This window comes from Schistocerca cancellata, chromosome 1 (assembly GCF_023864275.1).
Source record: "Schistocerca cancellata isolate TAMUIC-IGC-003103 chromosome 1, iqSchCanc2.1, whole genome shotgun sequence".
NCBI classification, from domain to species: Eukaryota; Metazoa; Arthropoda; class Insecta; order Orthoptera; family Acrididae; genus Schistocerca; species Schistocerca cancellata.
The window spans coordinates 713,366,748-713,390,792 of NC_064626.1; the positions used below are offsets into that span (position 1 = coordinate 713,366,748).

General features: G+C 38.6%; 1 protein-coding gene across 8 annotated transcripts in view; it reads right to left on the reverse strand.

The window, feature by feature from the left end:
• The window catches only part of LOC126184939 (serine/threonine-protein kinase MARK2-like), a 297,700-nt gene that overhangs the window by 112,170 nt on the left and 161,485 nt on the right, over positions 1–24,045 (reverse strand). For all 8 annotated transcript variants that reach the window (XM_049927665.1, XM_049927649.1, XM_049927638.1 and 5 more), the window contains 6 exons: positions 23,640–23,688; positions 18,968–19,104; positions 8,374–8,430; positions 4,189–4,324; positions 1,124–1,344; positions 772–871 (listed from right to left, as the gene is read on the reverse strand). In XM_049927665.1, the coding sequence (XP_049783622.1) occupies positions 772–871; positions 1,124–1,344; positions 4,189–4,324; positions 8,374–8,430; positions 18,968–19,104; positions 23,640–23,688 (700 nt within the window). The remainder of the gene's footprint in view (positions 1–771; positions 872–1,123; positions 1,345–4,188; positions 4,325–8,373; positions 8,431–18,967; positions 19,105–23,639; positions 23,689–24,045) is intronic.

A 24,045-nucleotide genomic window follows, 5' to 3' on the forward strand; every position in this document is an offset into this window, starting at 1 on the left:
TTAACATGGTTTGAGGGAATTTTTGAGATGATGCTTTCTGGTGTTTCCAAAGCTTCATTAACTTCTTCGGGTTTTTTCAGTTATCCTTTTTATTAGTACATTTAAGAGAAATTGTCATTAGTCTATTACTGAATGGTTTTACCTCCGTTGTTCAATTTAAAATATTTCTGAAGACTGCAAAAGCAATTCTCAGATGTAGTGTATTATCAAGTATTCTACTATCAGTTTTAATTAATAAAACAGGGTAGTTGCCAAAAACCATGGTGTTATTGTCCATCATTGAAAGCTCTGTTCTTTTAACTATCTCCCATTTTATGAAGTTTACTTGGTTGCAAAAGTGTTTGTACAGTAAGTGTTGCAAAAAATATATTTGTTTTATTTTTAAGTTGGCCAGAGGACTCCGATGTATCTGGTAAGACACACTGCATTTCCGCACCACTGGGGAAGAGCAGCTGACAAGTTTGCCGCCTGCTACAAGACAGACACAAAGTGGATTTGGTTCTGTTTTGCCTTGGTCCAGGGCTGCTTATTCTGTATTCACAGCTGGCCACCATATCTGATGGAACGTTCACTATCTGCCACCTGTGACCTGTCCAATACCCTAGATAAGGTCGGCTTCTTAAACTTTTAGTTACGAAGTCATCAGGCATATATAAGCTATTTTATCTATATATGTTAACAGCTTCACAACATGTTAATTGGAATCAAATATATGAAATATGGTCATGCAGTTCATGATACATTACAAAATAATGCCAGAAAGTATCATACCTATCCTTTTCAGATCCTTGAAGTCTGGCTCTGGTTCGACATATGGCTTAAGCTCATCGTCTTCATAACCCATATTCATCCACTTGTCTTTCATTATATTCTGAAAGTTAATGTAGTTCGAATCATTCCAAAACTGGAGTTGTATTACTGATACAATACAATAAAAACAAGTATTATTAGTCAGTCAATAAGTGCGTGCATGCGCCCAACTCTCTCTCTCTCTCTCTCTCTCTCTCTCTCTCTCTCACACACACACACACACACGCACACACACTTGTACACAAAAGATAAGTATGACATTAATTCCAATGCTATATAGCACAAAACTAAAAATGAGTAGGAAGTAACTCACTTCCAACGATGCCCTTTTAGCAGGATTTAGTACCAGGAATTTCTTGAGTAAATTTTCACAGTCTGTTGACATGTAGAAAGGTATCCTGTATTTTCCCCGCAGCACCCTTTCCCTAAGTTCCCTCAACGTAGAGCCATCAAATGGCAGTGATCCACTCACTAACGTATATAATATCACACCCAGAGACCACACATCAACTTCTGGTCCATCATACTTCTTTCCTGCAAAATTAGAAAATGAACTATGTTATAAGATGAACACAATTAAAATGTAGTTGCCTGCCTTCAGGGCCACATTAAGAGAAAGAGTACAACAAAGCCTTTACGCTTTGACTATCCAGAATAATACATGAAATGTATGATTTAAGAGATTTTGAGACGTTCATGCAATAGCAGGCAGTTAAATTAAGAATTTCACACTTAACAAAATACTGTAAGATCATTTACACAAAAATAAAGCACAATATTAAACAAAATTCTACCAGTGTAAAGGTAGCACATTATGTAATTATCTGCTATTAATTCCATTTGACGTCAATAACTGCCTACCCACCATGGACTTCGACATGGTGGGGTAGCTTGCATACCATGATACTCATAGCCGTACCATAAATGCAAGCACATTGGAGGGGTATCTATGGAAAGCCAAGATTAACGTATGGCTCCTGAAGGAGGCCAGAATCCTTTTCGGTAGTTGCAGGGGTAGGTGACGATAAGTGACTGACCTGGCCTTGCAATGTTATTCAATATGTTAGCGCTATGCCGGTGCTGCGAACAGCTGTAAGCAGTAAGAAACTACAGATGAAAGCAATAAGAGACTAAAGCTGTTATATGTCCAGTGCAAATGCAGCTTGAAAGTATGGTCTAAAGAAGATGGAATCCTTTTGGATAATGTAGTCTGGAGATAAAATGGACACCTTAGCCCAATTGGTTTTCCACACAGGAGCTACTCCAGATGATGATATCAGGTAAAACAAAACTGACGTTCTAAGGGCTGGAATGTATACGTTAGATCTCTTAATCAGGTAGGCAGGTCAGAGAACTGGAAAGAGAAACAAATACATTTAAGTTGGGCATTGTGGGATTTAGAGATGTGCAGAGGCAGGAGGAACAGGACTTCTGGTCCTGTGAGTATAGGGTTATCAACACAAAATCAAAAAGGAGTACTGCAGAAGTAGGTATAAATGCATTGTCATGAGAAAGATATGCAAATAAACTTTTAGTATGGTGGTGGCTGTTGGGTTTGTCATCAACCCCCCCTCCTCCTCCCCTCCAACATTTAAAGAATATACAAATGAAATTATTTATATTATTAAGGGATATGAAAATTTAAATGTGATGGTGGATTGGAATTAAGGAAAAGTAGCAGGAAATCGGGCACAGGACGAGAGGAATGAAAGAAGGAATCACCCGGTCCAATCCTGCACGGAGTACAATTTCAACATTTGGTACAAGAGTTATCAGAGGAGGTTGTATACATGGTAGAGAGATGGAGACACTGGTAGATTTCAGATCGACTGCTTAATTGGACAAATTAAATGAACCACTGGTTGTTCAGTGCTTCACAAGGGAGCATTTGAGAAACAGGGAAAAGGATAACAACAGAAGACATGAGTAGCTTCGAGAGATCAAAGGCAGCTGTGGATCAAACAGGTAAACAAATAATTACTAACAGAAACTCGCGGACAACATATGATATATCAAATTTTATTAGAAATGAGATTGATAGAAACTACAAAATGACATAGCAGGAATGGTTAGAGGTGAAATGCAAAACTGTAGAAGCATGCACGAGTACGAGAAAAATAGAAGTTGATCTAGCGGAAATATTAACTTGTGTTCTGAGGAATTTTAGGAACACAAAAGGCAATACTGATCTCACGATATGTCTTGGAAGATAGACTCAAAGACCACAATAACACATTCATAGCATTTGTAGATTTAGAGACAATACTGATTGGTATATACTGTCTGAAATTCTGAAGACAGCAGGGATGAAAAGAAACAAAACCACGATTTACTAATCGCAAGTAGAGTGGAGATCATGTGAATGGGATGGACAGTGGCTAGAAAAGAGATTACAAAATGAACATCTACAAACAAAAACAAGGGCAACAGTGAGTCATCGAATTAAATCATGCCATGAAGAGGGAATTAGATTAGGAAATGACACATTAAAAGTAGTACATTACTTCCATTATTTAGGCAGCAAAATAACCAACAATGTCCGAAGTAGATAGATATTAAAATGCGGACCAGAAATAGCAAGAAATATTTCAAATAAGGGAAATATTTCAATAAGTAATAAAAATTTAAGTATAAAATGTGTTTTACATTTGACGGCAGTACAGAAGTGAAACATGGATGGTAAACACTTCAAAAAATAAGACAACTGGAATATTCGAAATATGTTGCTACAGAAGAATAATGAAGATTAGACAGGTAGACTGGACAACTCATGAAGAGATACTCAACTGAACTACGACAAAAGAGATTCATGGCACAACATGGCCAAAAGAAGGAGGCTGTTTGATTGGATATGTCCTAAAGATATCCAGGAACCATCGGTTTGCTTAAGGGAGATTGTGTTTAGTTAGTTAGTTAGTCTCTCTCTCTCTCTCTCTCTCTCTCTCTCTCTCTCTCTCTCTCTCTCTCTCTCTCTGTGTGTGTGTGTGTGTGTGTGTGTGTGTGTGTGTGTGTGTGTGTGAGCTGAAAATAATAAATTAAGGCCACTGTACAACACTAAATGTGTATGATTTCTGTGGAGAGGCAGCACTAATTAGCATGAAAGAGGCTTTAAAAAAACCCACTGTGTGTAACAAAACTAAAATATAAATAAATGTCAACAGACTTCCAGCCTGATGCAAGCCTTTTGATCAGAAGACAGTCTGGTTGCTTGCATGTTACGGATTATGAAAATTGTTCTCCGGTTAGAGAAACTACAATGTGTGTAAATATGATGGCCAATATTTAGTACTAGACCATTTAATTGATGGTTATCTGCAGAGTTTTGCAATTACTACAAAACTGTTATATGAGCCATATTTATATCAATTTAAAACTCACCCTGGAAAAGTTCTGGTGCAGCATATGGTGGGCTGCCACAGAAAGTGTCCAATTTGTTCCCAGGTGTGAATTCATTACTGAATCCAAAATCAGCTATTTTAATGTTCATTTCGCTATCCAGCAACAAATTCTCAGCCTGGAGATAGACAAAAAGATAATATCTGTTCAGATATAAATATAACACAATTGCTGTTCAGAAATAAACAGAGGTTGACATTACTAGCATTTTATTACTTAATAATATTCACTAAATATATTGTTTATTGAGAACAGTTGACTTACAGTGGATGTACATTAGAAGTATGAATACTAGTTTAGTTATCACCTAAAATGGGACAAAGGAGTACATAAATGCAGGTTCCTTCATCATATGCAAATAAAAGGCACCTTCTCCAAGATATACAAAACTAAAAACTAAGGTCCCGTGTGGAAACAGTTAACATTAGTGCAGTAGGCAAATGAATTAATGAAGCTTCAATTACATATTAACACTGTCACTAATGAATTACAAACATATTTGGTGAATTCATTACTGAATCCAAAATCAGCTATTTCAATGTTCATTTTGCTATCCAGCAACAAATTCTCAGTACAATGTTAAACCAATTAATAAGCACCTTTTAAGCACCTTACAATTTACATCACAGAATGCAACAGCAATATTTACCTGAAAACTGAACAAAGGCAAATTAAGTGAACAAAACAGTCACTTGGGTACAATAATGAAGATTAAGCTATGATGGGTCAAGTGAACTATAGTCTTTTCTGGACAATGCACACAGAAGAGGAACTCTTTCACAATGCTGAGTTTCTATATTCTGACAGTGCTTAACAGTATCAGTACCAGTTCCCTGAGTGACACACAATTTACAAACTAACAACTGGTCAAGAGGTATAACAAAAAACATTTGATTATAATGGCACATTTTTGATAGAGAAATACCGCCTCTAGCACAGGAACAGACAGAAGTGGGGGTGTAGGGTACAGGGAAATCCGAATTAGGACTGCAAAAGCAAGAGAAGAGAAATCAAGGTCTTATGGGTATATAGACAATTTAACCCCACACTCCATTTGCGAGTGGCCCATGAAAGGTGGTGGTAGAAAGTATCTTTTGCCACACACAGTACGGTGGATTGCAAAGTAAGTATGTTAATGTAGAACGGCGTGTGAATGATGACTGACAGAAGAAAAGCTGAAAGTTTAGTAAATTTTTGTTTTTCCATTGTTGCTGTAAGCAAGCAAAAGATTTGCAAAAACAGAAATTGTATACTGTGAAATACAGGGGCTACACATAATCTATATAGCAAAATGAACAAAGGAAGGAAGAACTGGGTTTCACATCATATTGACCACAAGCACGGACTGGAGGTGTTTTGGATAAAAATTCAGCTGCATCCTTTCCCAACAGCAATTTAGGAAAATCGTAGATAACACAAATCTGATGAGCACACATCACCACAATAGTACATGGTCACCCAGCATGTTGGCTGAATCTTGACAATTATATGTCAAGAGCAAATTCAATGTTAAAAATATGATTCAAGCCAATGTTCTTACCCGCAAACAGACACACTTTAAACTACAAATATTTCGGTCTTTTATAAAGCACTAGCTTTTTGATTGTATGGTACAATGTTGTTATAAACATAATGGATGGCCTGCCTTCCATCTTTTAAGTATCATGTCACTTCATTTTAGTCCATTTCCAGAGTTGTGTACAACAACAATTGATCCATAAGTTTTTTATCCTTCATATAGTCTGTCAGGAAATATAAGACTAAAATATCACTGTTTGGACTAAAGTTACTTGCCCAAAACTCTTTTCAACATCGTTTTTTTCACTGTATGTTTCTACAATCTGGAGAGAGAAAGATGGGAGGGGGGGGGGGGGGGGGGGGTGGCAGAGGGATGGGAAGGGAGAGATGAATAAGAAAGGATATCATGCAACAAAATCAACAAAAATTATGAACAACACACACACACACACACACACACACACACACACACACACACACACACACACACACACACACACACAATTACATGTCTACAAGATGGAAATTAGCACTGTCATCGATTTGGGCAGATTGTTCACACATTCAGAAAATTGGGGTATCACACTGTACAAATCGTTGCACACAAATGATCTGCAATCTGCTCCCTCTCAAACACACAATATCAACATGGACGTCCCAGTAGCAGAACCTAATCCCAACATTAACAGCTTGTTTGCAGTTAATCTCCCATTGCTGTTATTGTTGTGGTCTTTAGTCCGAGCTGGTTTGATGCAACTCTTCAGGCTACTCTATCCTGTGCAAGTCTCTTCATCTCTGGAATATCTACAGCAACCTACATCCTTCTGGCTCTGCTTACTGTATTCATCTCCTGGTTTCCCTCAATGATTTTTATTCTGCCCCCTCCCCCCCCCCCCCCCCCCAATTCCTAAACTGCTGATCCCTTGATATATCAGACTGTGTCCTATAAACTGATCCCTTCTTTCAGTTAAATTGTGCCGCGAACTTCTTGTCTCCCCAATTCCATTCGTTATCTCCTCATTAGTTATGTGATCAAACCATTTTATCTTCAACATTCTTCTATAGCACCACATTTCAAAAGCTTCTATTCTCTTCTTGTCTAATCTGTTTATCGTGCATGTTTCACTTCCATACATGGCTACACTCCAGACAAATACCTTCAGAAAAGACTTTCTAACACTTCAATCTATATTTGAATTAACAAATTTCATTTATTCAGAAATGCTGTTCTTGCCATTGCTGGTCTACATTTCATATCCCCTCTACTTCGGCCATTATCAGTTATTTTGCTACCCAAATAACAAAAAGAGTCTCATTTCCTAATCTAATTTCCTTAGGATCACCTGATTTAATTGAACTACTCTCAGTTATCTTGTTTTGCTTTTGTTGATGTTCATCTTATATCCTCCTTTGAAGACACTGTCCATTCTACTGAACTGCTCTTCCAAGTCCATTGCTGTCTCTCTCAGAATTACAATGTTATTGGCAAACCTCAAAGTTTTTATTTCTTAACCCTGAACTTGAATTCTTACTTCAAATTTTTCTTTGGTTTCTTTTACTGCTTGTTCAATGTATATATTGAATAACTCCAGGAATAGACTACAACCCTGTCTCACTCCCTTCTTAACCACTCCCTCCCTTTCATGCCCCTCAACTGCATCTGTTTTCTCTACAAATTGAAAAGGTACTTTCCCTTCCTGTATTTTACTTCCGTTACCTTCAGCATTTTTAAGAGAGTATTCCAATCAACAATTTCAAATGCTATAAACATAGGTTTGTCTTTTGTTAACCTATTCCCGAAGTCAAGTCTTAGGGTCAGTATTGCCTTTCGTGTTCCTACATTTCTCTGTAATCCAAAATGATCTTCCCTGGGGTCACCTTCCACCAGTTTTTTCATTCTGCTGCAAAAGAATTCATGTTAGTACTGTGCAACCATGACTTCCAGTAGAAGATAAATGGGAAGCATTAAGAGGTAAAATACTGAAGGCAGAGAGGATCATATAGACAAAAAGACAAGACCTAGGAGAAATCTTTGGGTATCAAGAGATTTTGAATTTAACTGATGGAAGAATGAAATTTAAAAATGCAGCAAATGAAACAAGTGGAAGGGAAGACAAATGTTCAAAAAATGAGATTGAGGGAAGTACACAAAATGGCTAAGCAGGAATGGATAGAGGACAAATGTATGGATTTAGAGGGATATTTCACTAGGGGAAAAAATAGACAATGTCTACGGGAAAATTAAACAGGCTTTTGGGGAAAAGAGAAGCAGCTGTATGGGTATCAATAGCTCAGATGGAAAACCAGTCCTAAGCAAAGAAGGGAAAGCTGAAAGGTTATAGGAGTATATAGACTGTCCATACAAGGGAGATGAACTATTACCTAATATCACAGAAAAGGAAATTACGTAGGTGAAGATGAGATGGGAGATAGATTCTCCAAGAAGACTTTGGCGGAGCTCCGAAAGATCAAAGTTGGGAACAGATGATATTATGGGATATCTTGCCCACCAGCCATCTGGTGGGCAAGATATATTAGACAGGCAAAATACCCTTGAACTTCAAGAATAATATAGTAATTCTAATTCCAAAGAAATCAGTTGCAGTTAATTTATGATCATTCCAACTAGAACTTCCCTATCATGCTTACCTTCAAATCCCTGTGGATGATTTTCTTCTGATGACAATACTGCACAGCAGAAACAATCTGGAATTACAAAAACAAAAAACAAATTGTCATTCTTTTCATTTATTGGCATTATTTTATGTATAAGCATGTGCTGATTTCTTATTTAGTACACACAGAATCTTATTCACAAAAGTAATATATATATATATATATATATATATTTTATACCTCAGGTGTATTAGACTAAGTTAATATTTATGTTGTGTTGGTATCCCCGTGCAGTAAGGCTATTCTGTGTTATTTTATGAGCAATGCGCATTTTTAACATGACCATATATTAAGAACTAACAGTCACAATTTTGTCTAGCTTAATTTAACAAGCCATTACATAATATCTCTAAACATATAAACTCTACACACCAAAAGGGAGAAACAAGCAGGTCAGATGAAAAAAGAAGGGGGGGGGGGGGGGGGGGGGGAGGGTACCAAACCCCCATGCACTTCATACTTATGCAGCAGAGTTCTATTTAATTTTGATTATCACTATCATCAGCTTCCAAACAACCCACATTTATGTTTCCCTTTGCCTTTACATGAATCTGCCCATATTCAGTTAAAAGTGTTTTGGATATGGCGTCTTTCATTCTTGATGATTTTTGTTATATGGGAATTAAGCTGTGGTCTTCACATGGCCTGTTCACAGAAACATGTTCTTGACCACAATGTACTGCCCAGATAATGCAAGTCATCAACAATGTAAATACTGACTGTAAAAGCCTGCATTGAATGATGTTTTTTTGTTGTAAATAGTCTTCACAGGTTTGCTGCCAGATCAAGTTGTGCAAATTCTACAACATTTCCTTGGAGCAACTGTCCAACAGCTTCAGGTGGTTCAACCTTGCTGGTGGCTAGGTACAACTGACGGTATCCACATGGCAATGCCCCATTTCTAGAACATACACGTGAAGAATGCACAGGTGTGGAAATAATGCAAGCGCAATGATTTGCGGATAGATGGTGCCATACTCAAACGTCCTCTGTCAAAAATCACTGAGTGGCTCTTCTGCGTGTGCACTGTACGCTGTGTCAGCTAACACTGTTACTCACTAAAGACTGTACCAGACCAATGTTATGACAGGTCTGTTATCGAAAAATCTTGATTTCCGCATTGTGATTTAATAGCAGCCAATGCAGGGTTCCAGGCTGTGCTCAGTCGAAATCCTGCATCCCTGTTGATGAGAGTATCAGCTGTACGGATATGTATTGCTTCCTTAATGTTCTTTGTTGCGATGAATCTGTTCCATTTGTTTGGATCCCAAATCTGATGTAGGTTAAGATGGACCCTCTGTGTTTGTCTTACTGTCCATACTGCTAACAACCAGGGGATATATCCTCTCAAAACCATGTACTCTAGAAGTTCATAAATCCTGCTGACTGAGATACACATACTGAATCTGCATGGAATAAGGCTTATAGCCTGTCAGAAATCGACCACGTCCCAATCAGGTTGACATGATGGGAAATAAAAAAAAAAAAATTACTCCGCATTCCTTATTAATATAACTTCCCATTATTTTTGTCCAGTATTCACATGCCAATTTGTAAGTTTTCATTTGTTCTCTCGTTTTTTTCAATCAGGTTTTACAGTCTACTCATCTTTGGGTAGCCTACTGGCACCAGCCCTATACGTGGCAGTAACATCTATTGGTGTATGTTACAAGAACCCCACACAGTGCTTCAACCGACATGATGCTGAATGCCCCTGGCAGTATTAGCAATAAGCTCTTCTGGCCACACCTATCAGTGTGCCTGTTAGTTGCAAGGGCATGTCTGTGCCCAACTGTAAAGCACACTACTGTTTCACACAATGCACTGTAGGCATGTTCTAATTAACGTCAGTACATTTTCTGCAGTTTTCTGCAGTGCTGAGTCCTTTCCTCTGCAGTGCTGAGTCCTTTCCTCTGCAGTGCTGAGTCCGAGTCCTTTCCTCTGCAGTGCTGAGTCCTTTCCTCTGCAGTGCTGAGTCCGAGTCCTTTCCTCTGCAGTGCTGAGTCCGAGTCCTTTCCTCTGCAGTGCTGAGTCCGAGTCCTTTCCTCTGCAGTGCTGAGTCCGAGTCCTTTCCTCTGCAGTGCTGAGTCCGAGTCCTTTCTTCTGCAGTGCTGAGTCCGAGTCCTTTCTTCTGCAGTGCTGAGTCCGAGTCCTTTCTTCTGCAGTGCTGAGTCCGAGTCCTTTCTTCTGCAGTGCTGAGTCCGAGTCCTTTCTTCTGCAGTGCTGAGTCCGAGTCCTTTCTTCTGCAGTGCTGAGTCCGAGTCCTTTCTTCTGCAGTGCTGAGTCCGAGTCCTTTCTTCTGCAGTGCTGAGTCCGAGTCCTTTCTTCTGCAGTGCTGAGTCCGAGTCCTTTCTTCTGCAGTGCTGAGTCCGAGTCCTTTCTTCTGCAGTGCTGAGTCCGAGTCCTTTCTTCTGCAGTGCTGAGTCCGAGTCCTTTCTTCTGCAGTGCTGAGTCCTTTCTTCTGCAGTGCTGAGTCCTTTCTTCTGCAGTGCTGAGTCCTTTCTTCTGCAGTGCTGAGTCCTTTCTTCTGCAGTGCTGAGTCCTTTCTTCTGCAGTGCTGAGTCCTTTCTTCTGCAGTGCTGAGTCCTTTCTTCTGCAGTGCTGAGTCCTTTCTTCTGCAGTGCTGAGTCCTTTCTTCTGCAGTGCTGAGTCCTTTCTTCTGCAGTGCTGAGTCCTTTCTTCTGCAGTGCTGAGTCCTTTCTTCTGCAGTGCTGAGTCCTTTCTTCTGCAGTGCTGAGTCCTTTCTTCTGCAGTGCTGAGTCCTTTCTTCTGCAGTGCTGAGTCCTTTCTTCTGCAGTGCTGAGTCCTTTCTTCTGCAGTGCTGAGTCCTTTCTTCTGCAGTGCTGAGTCCTTTCTTCTGCAGTGCTGAGTCCTTTCTTCTGCAGTGCTGAGTCCTTTCTTCTGCAGTGCTGAGTCCTTTCTTCTGCAGTGCTGAGTCCTTTCTTCTGCAGTGCTGAGTCCTTTCTTCTGCAGTGCTGAGTCCTTTCTTCTGCAGTGCTGAGTCCTTTCTTCTGCAGTGCTGAGTCCTTTCTTCTGCAGTGCTGAGTCCTTTCTTCTGCAGTGCTGAGTCCTTTCTTCTGCAGTGCTGAGTCCTTTCTTCTGCAGTGCTGAGTCCTTTCTTCTGCAGTGCTGAGTCCTTTCTTCTGCAGTGCTGAGTCCTTTCTTCTGCAGTGCTGAGTCCTTTCTTCTGCAGTGCTGAGTCCTTTTTTCTGCAGTGCTGAGTCTCGCAAGTTTAATTTTTAGCTTTACAGTTTTTCTCATTATAATTCAAATATATTCATCATAACTTTACCTTGCATCATGGTGTAAGTATTTTGTTACTTATCTCTCTTTTGACATTTATGTTGTTTATTTTGATTGAAAGGGTTTTAGAGAGGGTACTTTACAGCATTATGTACATTGCCTCATTCATTGTGATGAGTAACGTACTCGCGAAGTGCCATATTCTCTTCTGTATTATTTGCTTTTCACTCTCAGTCTACTGTTGCTACGGCAACAGCCAGATCATTTGAATATGCTATGATTGTGACAGCATGTTCATCCTAGCCATTAGACGTAATAGGGATTCAGTCACAATATCCAAGAAGGTGGAACCTTAATTTTAATCTGCAAGCCCCTCTTCTTAGTTTTCTTAATTAGCTTGATACTACCCACATGGCATTCTGCTAATCTACTCCTACAATAACTTTAAAAAAAAATGAGGTTTAAGTACCACATTTCTTGGATAAGTTTAAATAGAGCCAAACCATCCAGAGATTATCACAGCTGCCTAAATTAGTACTGCTATTGAAGTCTTCAAGTATTTTGCTCAATGCTGGAAATTACAGTATTTCATTGATAATGTCATCTATGATTCTTTTCCTACCTAAGGTCAAACAGATGTGGGTAGAGGTTATAATATTTCCAATGGATCTACAAGATGTTACACAGCAATATTCTGTAGACTTACACATAACTATTTAATAGGTGAATTGAGCTGTAAGTTTCTGTGTAGGCTCGGGCTTTATTAAAGGACTTCTTCATTACACAAAGAACAGTGAGCTTGATATCGCATGCAGCCAAATTCTTGCCGAGGCCGCTCAACAGAAGGCTATATGGAAAGCTGAATTGCTTAATAGGAGATGAACAATTTGGTTTCAGGTGAGGAGTGGGAACTAGAGATGCCACTGGGCTACTGAGAGTGATAGGGGAGAGGTACATGGAGAAGAAAAGGAAGGTGTATGTTGTGTTCATTGATCTTGAGAAGGCTTTTGGCTGCGTCAGATGGGACAAACCGGTGGAAATCCTAAGGAAAGATGAAGTTGACTGGAGGGATAGACGGCTAATTAGAAATTTATATTTGAACCAGAGAGCAAGAGCAAAAATAGGTGGTGTGATGAGTGAAGAAATTTAACTGGGAAGAGGCATAACACAAGGTGGTTGTTTATCACCAACAATGTTCAATATCTATCTGGAGGAAATTATTAATGAAAGTTTTGATGGAAGAAGAGGAGTCTGTATAGGGTGTTGGAAAGTGGAGTGTATTAGATTTGCAGACGGCATGGTTGTGATGGCAGAGTGTGCAAGAGAGATGATCTAAACACAAAATTAGAAGAATGTGGAATGAAGATTAACAAGAAGAAAATGAAAAGCTAGATAACTGGAGGAAAGGGGAGAAAATGCCGTATGAAAATAGGGGGAGATGAAATACAGCAAGTGAATAACTTCAATTACTTGGGAAGTGTAATAATGGATGATATGTATTGCTCAACAGAAATTAGGAAAAGAATTGCAATGACAAAAGAAGGATTCAAGAAGAAACAGAAATTACTTTGTGGACCACTAAACAAAGATCTGAGGAAAAGATTTGCCAAATGTTACCTATGGAGCGTTGCACTATATGGTGCAGAGACCGGGACATTGTGGAAGGAAGATGAAAGAAGATTGGAGGCACTACGTATGTGGATATGGAGAAGAATGGAAAAAGTGAAATGTGAAAACCGAGTAAGGAGTGAAGTAGTTTTAAGAGGAGTTGGAGAAGAAAGAAACATGCTGAAAGTCATCAGAAAAAGAAAACGGAACTGGACTGGACATTGTTTGAGGAAGGAATAGAAGGAATGGTGGAGAGAAAAAGGGGAAGAGGAAAAAGAAGGTATCAAATTCTGGACAATATTGAAGGAGACAAATATTCAGAAATGAAAAGACTGGCTAATGACTAACAGAAGTGGAAGAGGCTTAACCCACGACACGACCTGCCATAAGGCAGAATACCATACTAATACTCTTCATCACAACAGTACTTTCCACTTTCCAGGCTGGTTATACCTTTCCCATCCATGAGAATTCATACCATATTTCTATTAATCTACATTTACATTTATACTCCGCAAGCCACCCAACGGTGTGTGGCGGAGGGCACTTTACGTGCCACTGTCATTACCTCCCTTTCCTGTTCCAGCAGCATATGGTTCGTGGGAAGAACAACTGCCGGAAAGCCTCCGTGTGTGCTAGAATCTCTCTAATTTTACATACGTGATCTCCTTGGGAGGTATAAGTAGGGGGAAGCAATATATATATCCAAAAACGCACCCTCTCAAAACCTGGACAGCAAGCTACACCGCGATGCAGGGCGCCTCTCTTGAAGAGTCTGCCACTTGAGTTTGTTAAACTTCTCCATAACGCTATCTTGCTTACCAAATAACCCTGTGATAAAACACGCCACTCTTCTTTGGACCTTCTCTATCTCCTCTGTCAACCCGACCTGTTACGGATTCCACACTGATGAGCAATACTGAAATATAGGTCGAACGAGTGTTTTGTAAGCCATCTCCTTTGTTGATGGACTATATTTTCTAAGGACTCTCCCAATGAATCTCAACCTGGAACCTACCTTACCACCAATTAAGTTTATATGATCATTCCACTTCAAATCGTTCTGTACGCATACTCCCAGATATTTTACAGAAGTAACTGCTACCAGTGTTTGTTCCGCTATCATATAATCATACAGTAAAGGATCCTTCAATCTATGTATTCGCAATACATTACATTTGTCTACGTCAAGGGTCAGTGCCTACCCGCTGCAGATCTTCCTGCATTTCGCTACAATTTTCTAATGCTGCAACTTCTCTGTATACTACTGCATCACCCTCGAAAAGCCACATGGAACTTCTGACACTATCTACTAGGTCATTTATATATATTGTGAAAAGCAATCGTCCCATAACACTCCCTTGTGGCACGCCAGAGGTTACTTTAATGTCTGTAGACATCTCTCCATTGAGAACAACATGCTGTGTTCTGTTGGCTAAAAACTCACAGCTGGTCTGATATTCCATAGGCTCTTACGTTCTTTATCAGGCGACAGTGCGGAACTGTATCGAACGCCTTCCGGAAGTCAAGGAAAATGGCATCTACCTGGGAGCCTGTATCTAATCTTTTCTGGGCCTCATGAACAAATAAAGCGAGTTGGGTCTCACACGATCACTGCTTCCAGAATCCATGTTGATTCCTACAGAGTAGATTTTGCGTCTCCAGAAATGACATGATACGCGAGCAAAAAACATGTTCTAAAATTTTACAACAGATCGATGTCAGAGATATAGGCCTATAGTTCTGTGCATCTGCTCGACGACCCTTCTTGAAAACTGGAATTTTCAGGTGTGGCTTAGATTCGAATAAATACGGTATGTGTATGCCATGTAGGTATCCAGTTGTTCTGTAACTGTGGGAATTTCTGCACTTACTACAGTTTCTGGTAATGAATTTCATTCTAAAATATTCATGAAAGGCATCTATCCATGCTTCCACTCATTGTAAAATCTTTGAAGGTTTAGGGTTTCAGATCTTCTGGTACATAAGGTTTTTAGTAGATCACGTGGTTCCCTGGGGTTTATTGGTACATTTTTGTTCTGAGAATCATTCTGTCAGTGTGTTGTTTTGTATGATAGCATACTATATCTGGATGGCTTAGCCTGATTAGGCTCTGGGCAGTTTGAAATACATAATTTTGTTCCAATTCACATAAGGGGATATGGGTTTCTATATTACTGTGATTAACTGCATGCTATTGTGACAGTGATGTTGACACCTTTATCAATTCTTTTCCTATTAGTGACTGCTTTGTTGTATGTAAATTATCCATCACTGTTGACATGCTGGTGGAGTTTGTTGAGTCAGGTGCAACATCAGGTAACACATTATCCTGTTTCAAAAAGTCCCAATTGAAGATCGCTGGTTTAAAATTTGCCCTGTTTTTTGAAAATGTTTTTCACACAAATAGGTACTACCAAATACAGAGATCAAACTTGGGGCATCTGATCTTAACTCACCATATTCATCAACTGGTAGACATTTATAGAACATATTCTCACATTGCAGATTAATTACGTCCATCTGAACGTCAGGTAAAAGTTTCTCAATGATACAGTCAAACGTATTATAAAATATAGAAATGTTTTCTGCATTTCCATCAAGACCTGAGGGCATATCTGGAACTGTTGTTTGAGTTTGGAAAGTATATCTTTTGCAAACTGTATTAGGGAATGAAGATTTCATTTCTTTTTGTAATTTTTGATAGCATGGGGAATGTGTCGGTACCACACACATTTTTACAGTTGTGACAGCATAAACTGTTTCCTCTACAAGTTATACTTTGTTAATGTTTTCTCAACTACTTTGAAAATATTTTAATCTGTAGTTATTCCACACAGACTACTCTAAGAAGATAATTATTCAGTCACTTTGAAGTCAGCACTGACTCCTCAAATAAATAGCAGCAACTGTACAGTATCTATGAGCCTTGTTAAGTACCGTATTTACTCGAATCCAAGCCGCACTCGAATCTAAGCCGCACCTGAAAAATGAGACTCGAAATCAAGAAAAAAAATTTTCCCGAATCTAAACCGCACCTGAAATTTGAGACTCGAAATTCAAGGGGAGAGAAAAGTTTTAGGCCACACCTCCAAATCGAAACAAAGTTGGTCCATTGTAATATGAGACGCAATTTAGGTCGAATGAACGACGATACAGCTACAGTAGGTTCGAGTCGTAAGCTTTACTAGGTAGCCATTGCTATGCGTCAGGCGCTCCGTCCGTATTTATACGGGTACGTTTCCTTTTTCATGTGCTTCGTCTGGTTTGAATTGATTGCTTATTTTGCTTTGATCTGGTACGTGCTGTTCTCTTTGTTATAGGTGTTTACGTCATTCTAAGCTGAAAATGCATTACTGTACTGTGTCATGCATTGTTTGTCGCATTCTGATAGTGCGTGTTTACGGCCTGTCGCCGCTCGCGGCATGGCTTGCTTTTGTGTGCGCTAACACCGCTTACAATAAAAAAAGAGAGGAATTGTCTTGTTAGCGAAACAATGGCAAGAGACTGCTATTTGTTGTTACTTACACTGCTGCTTTCTTTGATAATGATCAACAAGAACCAAATAATAAACTGCTTTTGATAGAAGGCGTTCTGAACGAGAGTTTAGCGAAAATTTTTCTCCGTTTGAAAATCTTTGCAGACGCCTCTTTAGTACATTACATTCTGCACAGAAATTAGTCATCTTAGATTTAAAATTCGAATCAATTGCCGTGCTTCATTTCTGACTATCACTATTAGGCATAAGAATAATATGAATATAAACATGACATGATATGTATATTCTTCCGCGTTTGCTGTTCTCTCACCCTAGTTTCGTAGTTTATTAGGCAGACAGGATTTAAATGAGATAGCAGCAAACACGAAAGAATACACGGCAAAATATTTATATTCGTATTATTCTTATGGCGAAGAGAATACTGTATGTGATTCACAATTCATAAAAGTTCCAATTAGCAACCATCTCTTCTCACAGGTAGGAAAAAATTCAGAACGTAGGGTTGACCATATTGACAAATCATCACAGTCTTGCCAGTCGGATTTTCGTAGTACATTCAACATTGAAATGCTGCTACATTCAAAGATGAACAATACGGAATTTGTATTTACTTCGTGGATAATGTATAAAATGCAGTGATCGAAACTCAGGGCGGAGAAGAAGGCTCGTCTTCCACCCTTTTTTTTTTAATTTATTTACTGACGCGGAAGTTTTGGCGCTAGTATTTATCTTTGTGCCGGCAAAGCATGCCTATGCAGCGCTACATATATTCGACGACGGAAATCAGTTGTGGCGGCACCTACCAACATTTTTCAGAACTTCCGCTTACTTTGCACTCGATTCTAAGCCGCAGGCGGTTTTTTGGATTACAAAAACCGGAAAAAAAGTGCGGCTTAGATTCGAGTAAATACGGTAATTGGTTACCAATGCTGCTGCCAATATCCTCAACTCTTGAAGCAACTGTTCTCAAGGAAAGATTGATAGAATTAAACAAATCCATTTTCTCAGGACACATTTCTTCAGGTGCTACAATCAGACATGATTTAAGTAACTCACTATCAGTAAATAGTTTCCAGTCCTTGGCTAACAATGAGCAATTTGTAAACTTATTTTAGTTGCAGCCTCAGTTTCATTTTTCAATCTTCCCATTGAATTGGAAAGGAAACACTGTGGCAAATGCTTTGTCTGGTAATGCCAGAGCACATAACACACTTTTTGTACAGCTATAGTGTCACTACACAATAGCAACAATCCTTTCCCATCTAATTCAGTGACAAAATAATTTTAAGCCCACTCTACCTTAAAATAATGATGTTCACAGTCAGATTTCTCTCCTTTTGTAGTTCTGATAGCAATGCGATGGAAACACAGTTGTTTTAGAAATGAGAACAAAATATTGCAGAACAGTGATACATGTGGCACTGGTAATAGTATCAACTTAAATTGCGTGCCATCACAGTGGCAGTGTGGATGCCCGGCTTCCTCAGCAAGCTTCCTGTACACAGAAGCACCATACACAATTTTTTTTTTTTTTGCACCATTTTCCAGGTCAACCATCAGAGTGTGTTCCTAGTCAACAGCAATACACAGCCAAAACTGAAGGATTATTCCAATTCAGCTGACATCTTACTATCACATAATTTGCACGTTTCATTCAGTAGTATTATCCTACTTTAAATTTTTTAAGAATTTAGAAATGTAAAAATTTTTAGGTTGCAGGCAGTGGGCCAGATTTGGCACCCAGGTCATAGTTTGCTGATGCCTGCTCTAGATCTAGATCTACATCTACATCAACATCACAGTCCACAAGCCACCTAATGGTATGTGGCTGAGGATAGTACCACTAACTGAACACCCAACTGAGTGGTATTTGTGCACTTACGAACATGGAACAGTTATTTCATGTTTGAGACCAGTATAGATACTCTGATCAGGTACTACATATACTGTAAATGTTAGGTTAGTCCTATTACTTAAGACAGAGATGCAAAAAAGCATCATAATTAATGACTTTACGAGATTAAATGATACAGTCAAACACACAAATTCAAGAGAACTTATACAACAAAAACAATAATAATAACAAAACCAATTAAAACAGGAACTAAAATGCCAGTATAGAAAACTCCAATAAACGAAAATTAAAGAAAACTCAATAACAGAAACATACCTATGCATGCTTAAATTTTTTTTATATCTAATAATAGTACATTTTACCTGTCTAAATTTGGCTCTGGCTTCTTTTTCTTTCATCCTACCATGCAGGACCAAATAGTCAAAAACTTCCCCTCCACTTGCATATTCCATCACTAAGTACAGAGTCTTTTCGGTTTCAATCACTTGAAACAATTTTACTGTAAATGAATAAAAATTCATAAAAATCCATTACACAACAAATTTCTTTAAATAAACTGAAGTACAATAATTTAAGAGAGTAAATTTACAAATTCTGTGCTGGAAAAAAAACATTCCAACAGCAAAAGAATTCTTTTACACACAGACACCAGCCACAATAGGACACACAATAAGTTGATATTGAAGGTTAAACAATTGTTCCAGACAGGGACTCAAACCCAGATTTCCTCCTTAACACAAGAGGTTGGCTTATCTGCCTTGCCCATCTGAATGCACATCCTGTCTTTTAAAAAATATTCCATTACTCTAGGAAACCATCAACTAACTTAATGAGACCAAGAAGCCAGTGTAAAAGTTCTCATCAACATAAAAGAAGTAATGTTTTCAATTTTAATTACCCATTAATTGTAAATTAAATAAAGATAGGAAAGACATGAAAATCAGACCAAAACTGATGGAGGACTATAGCTGAGTCACCAAAAGAAAATTCTTGCCCACTTCCAACAGCAAAGTGCAATGGTTGACGTAGATGCATGCAGCAGCAATGCCAAGCCAACTGTAACTGTCAGATACCTTCTAATGATGACTCTACTATATCCATGTTGAAAGGAAGTGGGGAAGGAAGTAAGTTGTTTGCCCTTGATAGAGGAATCAAACTGACTCTGAAAAAAATTATAAATAAATAAATAAATAAAAGAATCAAAAATATGGAATTAAACATTAACATTTGCTCTACATGTTTACTACTATTACAAGGACTCAAATACTGTTAATTATGTATCACAGGAATTAACACTTCAAAATGAGGTGTTGTCATTAAGTGCTGGAGGTATCAAAAGTCAAAAGGGTAACAAATGAAGCTGTGTGGAACAAATGGGAATTAAACTGTATCTGAGGAATAAAGGATAGAGTGTTGATAAACACTGACTGGTAAATTTCAAGGCATGAAAGCATGCTCAAATTAGCTCTGAAAAGAATACCAAAACAAGAACTGCAAAGTAAGGCTCGATGAGAAATAGCCTTAACAACTGACGTTGCAGTAACTCTATTACAACCAAAGAATGGCTCACAGCAAGACTTCCCCATCATGAAATTTTATCACCACAGAAGAAAGTAGGAAGAACTGTGTTGCAGGGTTCAGTAATGAAATTTGCTTCAAAGTCTGTCAACAAAGTACAGGGTGTCTCTTTCGAACTCGCACATTTCTAAGATCCAGGGGAGAAAAAATTACAGTAGATATAAAAATGAAATTGCACTATAGACTGGAACATCTCAAAAGAATTTATTTAATTATCATCAATACACTTCTAAATGTGATCCATTATCAGTACGAAGAATATCAACTCTGTATTCAGTTTCTTGCTGTGTTATTTGTAACATGTTCTCTGTCACTGTCACAATCGATCAGTGGTACGATGTAGTAACACAGGCATATCTTCAACTTTTGTAGCACACATGAGGTCCTTCTTGAGTCCCCACAAGAAGAAATCCATCAGCGTAATGTTGGGGGAATGAGGTGTTCAGACAAATGTGTCCATGTCCGATCCAGGGATTGGGTGATTTCGTATCTTGGAGCTAATGAACAGCCACTGACCAATATGACAGAGCTCCATTTTGGTGAATAATGATACCGGGTTGCAAGTCTTGTATCTAAGGGTACACGAACTGCTCGAACATGTCCTGATACGATGACCCATTCACTGTGTTTTCTGCAGAGAAGAATGGTTCAACTATCCTGTCGTGCATCAGCCCACACCAAACATTTAATTTAGGGTTATCACCAACATGTTCAATGATAACGTGCAGATGTTGTTGACTCCAAAGTTGAACATTATGCTGATTAACAATTAATGGAACATAAAAGATTGCCTCATGTCGGAATGAACATCTTTCTAGGAAGATGGCATTCATTTCAATATGCTGCATCAAATTATTGGCATGGTTTGTCATTTTGCAGCAGAAGTTGCCGATTTTGCACTCTGTAAGCATACAAAGATGCTGGTACACTGCACAATGCAATGTTGCTTGGCATACATTCAGTTGCCTAGATGCGTATCAAACTGACTTACCGTATTTACTCGAATCTAAGCCGCACTCGAATCTAAGCCGCACCTGAAAAATGAGACTCGAAATAAAGGAAAAAAAAATTCCCGAATCTAAGCCGCACCTGAAATTTGAGACTCGAAATTCAAGGGGAGAGAAAAGTTTTAAGCCGCACCTCCAAATTGAAACAAAGTTGGTCCATTGTAATATGAGACACATTTTAGGTCGAATGAATGACGATACAGCTACAGTAGTTGAGTTCGAGTCGTAAGCTTAGCAGTTAAGCTTTACCAGGTAGCCATTCCTATGCGTCAGGCGCTCCGTCCGTATTTATACAGGTACCCCTTCCATTTTCACGTGCTTCGTCTGGTTTGAGTCGATTGCTCATTTTGCTTTGATCTGATAAGTGTCGTTTTCTTTGTTATAGGTGTTTGCGTCACTCTAAGCTGAAAATGCATTACTGCATTGTGTCATGCATTGTTTGTCGCATTCAGATAGTGCGTGTTTACGGCCTGTCGCCGCTCGCGGCATGGCTTGCTTTTGTGCGCGCTACCGCCGCATACAGTTAAAAAAATAAAAGAGAGAGGAATCGTCTCATTAGCGAAACAATGGCAAGAGACTGCTATTTGTTGTTACTTACACTGCTGCTTTCTTTGATAATGATCAACAAGGATCAAATAATAGACTGCGTATGATAGAACATGTTCTGAATGAGAGTTAGGCGAAAATTTTTCTCCGTTTGAAAATCTTTGCGGCCGCTTCTTTATTACATCAAATTCTGCACAGAAATTAGAGTCATCTTAGATTTAAAAATCTAGTCACTTGCCGTGCTTCATTTCTGACTGTATCACTATTAGGCATAAGAATAATACGAATATAAACTTGAAACGATACGTATATTCTTCCGCGTTTGCTGTTGTCTCACTCTAGTTTCGTAGTTTATTAGGCAGATAGGATTTAAATGAGATAGCAGCAAACACGAAAGAATACATGGCAAAATGTTTATATTCGTATTATTCTTATGGTGAAGAAAATACTGTATGTGATTCAAATTTCATCAGGTTCCTATTAGCAACCATCTCTTCTCACAGATAGGAAAAAATTCAGAACGTAGAGTTGGCCATATTGACAAACATCCCAAACAGTCTTGCCAGTCAGATTTTCGTAGTACACTGAAATTGGGCTACATTCGAAGATGAACAATACGGAATTTGTATTTACTTCGTTGGATTATGTATGAAAATGCAGTGGTCGAAACTCGCGACGGAGAAAAAAAGCTCGTCTTCCACTTTTTTTTTTTAATTTGTTTACTGACACAGAGGTTTTGGCGCCAATATTTATCTTTGTGCCTACAAAGCATGCCTGCGTAGTGCTACATATATTCGATGGCAGAAGTTAGTTGTGGCGGCACGTACCAACATTTTTCATAACTTCCGCTTCCTTTGCACTCGATTCTAAGCCGCATATGGTTTTTTGGATTACGAAAACCGGAAAAAAAGTGCGGCTTAGATTCGAGTAAATACGGTACATGGGTTTCTGAGAAACACTTGTCTTACGTCCTCCACTGTCTCCTCTAAATCATTCTGGCAGTACACGTCTTAGTGTTTCAGAACATTCCTAGTTGTCAGAAACTTATGATACCATTCCCTTATTGGTTTGACATAAGGTGAGTAACAGTCATACAACCTACGGTAATTTCTTTACACAGTAATTGGCTACTTTGTTTCTGAAAAACACCTACTGCCTGTGTGCACAGCTGTGGAGTCCCCATTTTCACTTCACGTGATCATGCAGAACTCTGGTGACAACAGTCGGGACATCTGACATGGGAACATAAGTTCTTTGAGATGCTGTCGCATATGGTGCAATTCCATTATCCTATCTACAGTTTTTTTGTTTCCTTCTGGGCCTCTGAAATGTGGGAGGTGTCAACAGGACACACTGACATCTTTATTGCAACTAAAGGTGCTTCTGCCACTTATCAATACTTGTAGTAAGTTTTGCACGTTGTTCCCACATAAACAGGAGCAGAGACAAAGTTGTAATCAAACAGCAATGAACCACTGAAGTTACTGTGTAAAATATGGATCAACATACAACAAAAACTAACTTTACAGGTTACACATAACAGCAGTTCATGCTAAAGGGCAGTTCTGATAAAATAGAAGCAGTGTTTGGTATTGTATATGCCCATGAAGAATCACACTAAACTGTAGCTCAGATTATAAACTAGCATTCAAGTTGTTAACACACCAACATACATAATAGCAGTTCCGCCCCATTACATAAAACTGGTATTACATCTAAAGCTACTTTTCTGCGAATATTGAAGGATTCAAATTTACAGTGATGCAAATCAGGAAATTTCCAAGAAACAGTTTTTGGGTTCCTTCTGAATTACTTAAAAAGAGAGACTTATAAGTCAATGTAAACATAAAAGCAAGATCAAGTTTTGACAGTTATCATTAACAACAAATTTATTCATACCTACCTATGTTTGGATGGTCTAGCATTTTCATTATCCTAACCTCTCTGAATAACTGAAACATGAGAAAACCAATAAACGTGTTGATAACAATGTGTATTACATGCAATGCTATTTAAAATATGTGCAAACAAATAGAAATTACAAAGAAAAATTAAATGCACCCAATGTAAATATAGATAAATTATTAATTCATGAAAATAACAAATGAGAAAATAAGGCGAAAAGTTCCTCGGAAATTAAAAACCTCCTGAAGAATGAATTTCCACCCCACACATGACAAATCAAAGAAGAAATGCTGGAGTAAATGGCTGCAAGGACAGGAGAGGCGGCCAAGCTGGAGTAATTGAATGTTAGGACAAGGAGAGGTGGTCAGGCTGGAGTAAGCGAATGTGAGGAGGGGTGAGCAGGC